The sequence below is a fragment of the Quercus lobata genome, chromosome 12 (genome assembly GCF_001633185.2).
Source record: "Quercus lobata isolate SW786 chromosome 12, ValleyOak3.0 Primary Assembly, whole genome shotgun sequence".
Lineage (NCBI taxonomy): Eukaryota > Viridiplantae > Streptophyta > Magnoliopsida > Fagales > Fagaceae > Quercus > Quercus lobata.
The window spans coordinates 34,133,050-34,140,533 of NC_044915.1; the positions used below are offsets into that span (position 1 = coordinate 34,133,050).

The 7,484-nt window shown below is 34.1% G+C and overlaps 1 protein-coding gene across 1 annotated transcript; it reads left to right on the top strand.

The window, feature by feature from the left end:
• The first annotated feature begins 640 nt into the window (after positions 1–640).
• LOC115971310 lies at positions 641–6,099 on the top strand. The gene is made up of 8 exons (XM_031091156.1): positions 641–741; positions 1,844–1,917; positions 2,885–3,029; positions 3,320–3,469; positions 4,602–4,697; positions 4,772–4,867; positions 5,024–5,223; positions 5,669–6,099. The coding sequence occupies exons 2-8, from the start codon at positions 1,874–1,876 to the stop codon at positions 5,898–5,900; spliced, it is 963 nt and encodes a 320-aa protein (XP_030947016.1). The 5' UTR covers positions 641–741; positions 1,844–1,873; the 3' UTR covers positions 5,901–6,099.
• Positions 6,100–7,484: the final 1,385 nt, after the last annotated feature.

Genomic DNA, 7,484 nt, shown 5'->3' on the forward strand with positions numbered 1-7,484 from the left:
TGCATTTTAATGCCTTTGGTTGTATCTCTGGATATAGTTCGTATTTAATTGGTTGAAAAGCTAATTTTCAAAAATATAATCTAAAAGCACAGGTCTTTCATATTTTTGTTCTTTCTTTATTAATTAGGAACATTTGATATGGTGAGGATGGCAGGGCCATGACTTCATTATTGTTGGGATAGCAATTGTAGTCGCTGTTATAACTCTTTTATTCCTTAAGTTTTCGAGTTTAAAATGATCTTCCTATCCTTTAGGATCCTCTATCTGCATTTTATAGCCAATTCTTTAAAGCTCAAACTAAATCTTCAAAGTAGTTATGAGTCACACTTTTTTCCATTAGATTACAAGACAAGCATTAACAGGAAAGCTCCAATTTCAAGTTAGTCTTATGCAAGTAGAAAGGATAGTCAGAAAATGAAAATAAGCATTTAATAGGTTAACCCACTTCTGAATTCTGCAGAAGGTTATGAGCTGTAAGCATCTCAAGCTTCATGGGCAGTCTAGCAAATTTTTTGTGGAACCTTAAATAAATTCCTTTGATGGGCCCTCTACACTAAGGTAAACTTGAAGCTCTTTTTCTGCACATTGATGAAGTCACTTACCCAGACTCGGCTTAATCTGCATTACAAATAGCTCTCCAGTGGATCGATTCAGGATGAGACACAATGTCTCCTTCAAGTTGGAAGAAATGACAAACCTTTCAAGTACTTAAAGAATTGTCTCTTGTTATGCTTCTCTCAGGTAAATAATATCCATAGACATTTGTCCATTTAAGAATTGTCTCTTGTTTTTCCCATCTTATTGTCTTATATTTCTTTTTGATTTTATTGTTCCTTACTTTCATTGATTAGTCTCACGATGTGGCTGAAAGGATTTGATGCTCTGGGTTTCTACTAACTATAATTCTGGGGAATGATGTCATCATTTCCCATCTTATTGTTTTATTTTTATTTATTTTTTATTTTATTATCAAAATATATATATATATATTTTTTGATTTTAGTGCTTCCTTACTTTCATTAGACTCACAATATGGCTGAAAGGATTTGTTGCTTTTGATTTTGTGTTCACAAGAAATTATCTTTCTAACCTGTGTTGCAAAGCCTTTGGCAGCTTCACTTGTTTAGTCACAACTCAAAATGTCCGTTTAATAATATCATTGTACAGATAAAGCAGACTCTAGATAGATCTTTGTATATATATGACATGTCATGCCCCTGTAAAACCAGAAACTTATGTGTCTGCTGCTCCACTGATAATGATGACCTGGCGCTTCTTACTTGTTCTACATGCAAGTACTGGTAAGGTATTTTCTACTTTGTTGGTGTTTCACTTTTTTAATCTGTTTATCAAGGTTGAGAAACCAGTCAATAATATATCATCTGCATAGTAGGTTGTTATTCCAATCTCAATTTTATCCTGTAGTCATCTGATCTTTATTTGAGGAATTTTAAGCTTCAAGACTTCACCATTGTTCTGTAGATTCCTCCCTGCCCCTCTTTTTTCCCTTGCCTACCAATTAATCTGCTAATGAACATCCCGAAAAATTTAATTGTTGTTCTACTTCTACCTTTCACAACTTTTTGTTTTCTTTGCTTTATTTTTTATGTTCTGGTTTCACATGTTCTAGATATCTTTCATATGAACAGCTATCATTTTCGGTGCCTAGGACCAACGACAATAGATTCAAATCATGCCGAAGTGTATATATGTTGTTATTGCCAAATTTTGGAGGGTGGATCAATTTTTCAAAATAAAGGCGGTCTATGGTATTCCTTTATTTCTTCAATGTGTTTTCCATAAGAAGCTTGTATGCTCTGTCTCACATCTTTGCTTGGTACAGAGATTTGGAGGGAAGCTTCCTGAATTACAAATGCTTGTTGAACTTCTATCTGATGCTAAAGACTTTTCTTTGTGGTAATATGTTGCACTATTGATGAGAACTACTTTTCAATTTCTGTAATTTTTCTAATTTCATAAATTATTAGGTAATACTTGATTTTTTTTCCCCTTGTTAAAAAAATTGGCAAAACTGATGCATCTTTAGAAGATTTTTGGAATTTCTTATGATGCTGAATGCGCATGATATAAATTATAGTCTTCTTCCTTGCTGTGTGATTTAAATTCTTTTGCTTTTTTACTTTTCCTCCCCCACATTATAAACGGTTTAACTGTGCTGGATCATTTGATTCTAAAACTAAGGTGGCAGTAGTAGGAATAGCAAGAACTGATCTGGGTTTTGGATGGAGATTCTTTTCTATTCAAACTGATTCAGTGCTAGCAGCTAAGGCTAGAGAACTATGTAGTGTGGCTGAGCAATCAGAGAAGTGGGATGGCTGAGACCTTGGGTTGTGAAATTCTATGACAGACACTGATGTCTAGCAGTTTGTCACCAGCCTGTTTAATAACAATACCCTTTCAGGATTGGAATTGCTGCTACTACATATGACATGAATTTTCGCTAATAGACTTCTACGTTAGCTTGATTTCAAGGTACTCCTAAAACTGAGCAGGTTGGTTAGCAACCACAACCGAGCTTGAGGGTGTGCCCTGTAAACTGGGTATCTTCTCTTCTTCTTCAAGTGATTCATATGTTAACGAAGGATGGCTAGCCTGGTCCACCTTATGTTTGCCTTTTGGTTTTCTTCTGGTTGTGTACTTTTGGTTTTTGCCTCTCTTGTTAGGCTCATGGATTGTTTTACCTCATGCTTATCTAATTGCACTTACATAACTACTATGGGTATTTGACAGTGGCAAAAATAAATGGTTCACTGAATTTGGCATGTGCTTTTGATTGGGTTTTTATTGAATATTATATGATGGGTTATCAAATTCCTGCACGTGAATGTTTTGTTTTATTGATAACTGCTGATGCTCTATACAGGATTGAGGAAAGAGATGTATTGGAACAGTTTGTGGATCAAGCTCAGGCATGCAGAACTTTCTTGACAGAAATAGTCAATTTTGCTTTAGCTTATTTTGATAAAGATCTCGGTGTGGTCTCTGAAAAATTAACTACTGCTCTTAAGGTACTTGCCAAGGCTAGCATTATTTACTGTTGGTATATTATGCTGTAGAAGCATTTGGTTGTTGTATTGTACTCTTTTTATTGAGAACCTGGATTGATTTCTCTCTGCTGGATTTGACACATTTCCTTAGTGCATAATTGGCTTTAACATTTTAGTGCTATGAATTTTGTTAGTTAGCAAAAAATGTAATATAGCTTCCAATCTAATAAAACTGTTATCTTTTAGTGTTAACTGTTATTTAGCCACATATTTGTACATTCTTCCTTATTGGAAATTGTTTTATTGCACAGGCCATTGAAGTGGCAGGTCTTTATGATCATCAAGCTAATCACAGCCTTGAGCTGGCATTAACAAGATACTCTTGGAGATTCAAAGTCAATAGGTTATTAGGGGGTTTACAAAAGCCCACGATCCAACAGATTCAGCAGCATTTGAAAGAGGTGTGTTTTATCAACTATTAGTACTTGTTTACTTGTCTTTTGGGACTATTCTACATTCTTAATATGGATTATTTGCTTTTGAATTCTCTAGCACTTTCTCACTTGGGGTAGTTATACGAGTGGGATGGTTTGCATGGGGATAGCATCTTCCAAGAGTATCCATTGATTATTTAAATCAATATTTGTCAGTTCTTGAGAAATACTAAATAAAGACAGATGAAAAAAGACAGAAAACCATTTCCACAAGAACCTAATATGATTTAATGCCTATGTTGCCCCTACAAAATTCATGATGTGTTGCATGTCTACTGCCTTCTGCTTTGTGTCTCTAATTCTATGAAGGGACTAAAAATTCTTTTTTTTAGGGAAGAAACATAAACAAAAACATATAGAAAGTGGAGAGGAGGCTTGGCCAGGGTTGGGGAATAATGATTGATTTGGGTTTGTGAGGACTATCTTCCCTTTTTGGGTAAGTAGTGAGGACCAGTTACAACCCCTTATAAGGTGTCGGAGGTACAGTTAGATACTAGAGGTGGTTGGTATGGGCAGTCAATCCAGGCAAATCCTTTTTTCACTCTTAGTTCTTCTATAGCTCTCAGTAATTGTTTAGCAATCCATCTATTATAGATGCTCGAGTATTGCTATAAGATATCATTGGGTTGCTGTGGTATTACTTAGGTTATCTGGGTTTTCAGTTTGTTGAGAAGAATTTGTTGAAGACAATGTTGCTGTAAGACTGAAATTTGGTTACAAATACTTTTTTGTTGAAGGGCTGCATTTTTATTATTGGCTTATTTCCACTTGGGGTGCTTTTTAATCCAATTACATCTGTTCTAAATAGGCCCTTCCCATAATTCAAGAGTTCAATATTAATTACTCCTTGTAAAGAAGGTTGCAGCACTAATTGATTTGAAGATCTTTGAAAGAACAAATATGACCCGAAGTGTCAGTGCATTAATTAACCTTCCTCAAAAGTGAGCTGGACAGAGAAGACACTTTCTGGGATTTAGAAAATCTCTCTTTGAAATTTGTATTTGTTTGACAGAACTTGATTTAAAATTTTATTTCTTGACAAAAGCAATTTTGCTATACTGTGATATAGATGATGAACTAAATCAAGAATGTGTGGCAGGGTCTTTCTATGAGCATTCCACCTGAAGATTACTATAGGCAAAGACTTACGGAAGTGAAGCGTATTGGCTTGCAGTGGGCAGAACGTGCCAGGAAGGTCTATAAATTTCTCATACTCACTCTCTCTTGCTCTCTCACTCTCTCTCATTGGCTCTTTTGTTTTATATACAGGTTGCAACTGATTCTGGAGTTCTTAGTTTAGATAAAGTTTTTGAACTTATCATGGAAGGTGAAAATTTGCCTTTTTACTTGGAGAAGGAAATTAAGGTACAGAGATAACACCCCCCCAACCCCCCCACCCCCCACAAACACACACACACACACACACACAAAAAACTATTTATCTTTGTGTTACTTGAAAAAGGAAAAAGAAAAATATTTGCCTTGGCATTTCATTGATCAGCCAGTGTTTGGTTGGTGCAGTTACTACGAGAACGAAGTATGCTTTATTGTATTTGTCGAAAGCCATATGATCAGAGAAAAATGATTGCTTGTGATCAATGTGATGAGTGGTACCATTTTGATTGCATTAACTTAGTTTCCACACCAAAGGTCTACATCTGTCCTGCTTGTAAGCCTCAACAACAAGACTTGTCTGCAACACCTTCAGTTGATCTTGATAGGTAAGCTTTAAGTTAAGAAAAAATTCCTTGCATGTAAATTGTAATTGCATATATATTGTATTTTGCTGTTTGCTTGAGGACTTATTTTGGCTTTGGGAATGTAATTTAGTAAGTACGCACAAAATACAGAGCTGAAAATGCATGTTTGATGATGGTTTATGGAATAATCTCTTCCAAACGAGCATTTAAAGAACATATGATAGAATGAAAATTTCTCTTTAAATGATTATTATTGGGAGGAAAGTGCTGGGAGTGATAAAATCTTGCCAGATTGTCTTTTATTCTGTTGGTGATAAATTATGAGTCGATTTTTTTCATAAAATTTGAGGGAGAGAAGAAATTATATTTCTTCATCTGTTTGGACCATAATATCTGTTTCAATATATATATATATATATATATCTTTTCATCTTTAGTAACTTTTTTCCCTTTATTGCCTTGACAGATCAATTAGTGTCAAGTTTGTAGAGCCTAAAACACCTCCTAAACATACAAAGAAACTGAGAGAAGCTGAGCCTAGTCCAAGGCAAAAGATGCTTTCAATTACGGATCATAGTAATAGTTTTAGCAGTGGGATTGAATGCTTATGGTGGCGAAATCGGAAGCCCTTCAGAAGAGCAGCAAAAAAACGTGCCGAGCTTGACACTCTTTCTCCATTTTTCCATGTTCAACAATAAAACTGGAAGTAGATGGTTATCAATCATTCAATCTATTCAATTGATTTTTATGGTTTCCGCTCAATTATCTGTTTTCAGCTCCTTGAGAAACAATAAGAAAATTTTGTCCTATAAACACGTGCTCATCTGCATGTGAAAATTTTTGAGCAGGCCCACAATTTGAAATTAAATTGAGCTTCCTGTTCTATGCTCTTCCTTTCCTATGATTTATTCGTTTTCAGCAAAATTTGGAGGAGACACAAGTAGTGAGCATTAGAGAGAAAAATCAGAAGGCATATTTCACCCTTGTGTCTCCTCAAACACATCTTTCTCTGTCACTTCTACTAATTACTTCAAAAACCATTCTCTCACATGATCCTTGACATGCACAGATAAAGTTCTATTCTTTCCTTACCAACCCATCCTCCCTTGTGCTTTGATTTTCAATTTTGAGGCTAGTGACTTTTGTCTTAATGCAGGATTTCACCCGTAGCGGGTGAATATGAGATTTTCTTCTTGATGAATAATTCTTTTTTTCTTCTTGGTTAAAACAAAACGTTCACGATACTGAACACGGAATTTTTGTTGTTGAACACAAAACTCATGTCCAAATGAATATGGAATATGACATTTTTATCTGTGCTAAATTCATTATTTTAGCCTTGCAGAATATATTACTTTGATCTTGCTGAATATACTATTCTTGTCTTGCCGATTACATTTATCTAGCCTTGCTGAATGCTACCCCATGTTCTTTTTCGTGTCTCTTTAACATCTCAGGATTGCAATCTCTTTGTTGTCATGCTGTTGAATGCTTCATTGCTAACTTTCTTCTCCTTGATTCCTTTATTCAATGCCTAATATGGTCTCTAATGCAAAAGTTATTCAAACAAACTACAAGATTAGTCTTATAAATTATCAATTAACTCTTTTTTATTATGAATATTATTTTTGTTGTATTCTACTTTTTTTTAACAAATTTTGGTGTATTCTACTCACACATATTTATTCCTTGCTCACTTATTTTTAGAAGAAAAAATCTATTTCACACCATTTATAATTCTATTTCACCTACTCATTAGTCATTACATTATGAAATACAATGGTAATGCCCAACGTATGCCCCATTGACAATAGTTCTGGTCTCAACTCCCTGAAAGAACTCAAACTTAATCACTGATGTATTAAAACATGACACATGTATGGGCCCAAAAAAGACTCTAACAAGCTTTTATATTTCGTCATCACCAACAATCAAATTGTCCCATAAAATGAAAAAGCTTATTATATATTCGCTGCTTTGTGGTTGAAATTAAGTGGTGCGAATGTGCTGTGACTTGAGTTTGAACAAGTTGAAAATCTCGTTTATTTTTATTGTCAGCTTTTATATATATATATATATATATATATATATATAACTTTTAAAAGTTTGACCTTTTTATATACAATTGTACTTATATTGAATTTATTTATTTTGAACAAAATAAACCAATAAAAATAAGTAATCCCAACATACTAGTAATTAAAGATTTCAGGAGAATTCATTATTTTATTTTCTTATACTCGTTGAACTTAAAAGATCAATGTGTTGTAATAAAATCTTTT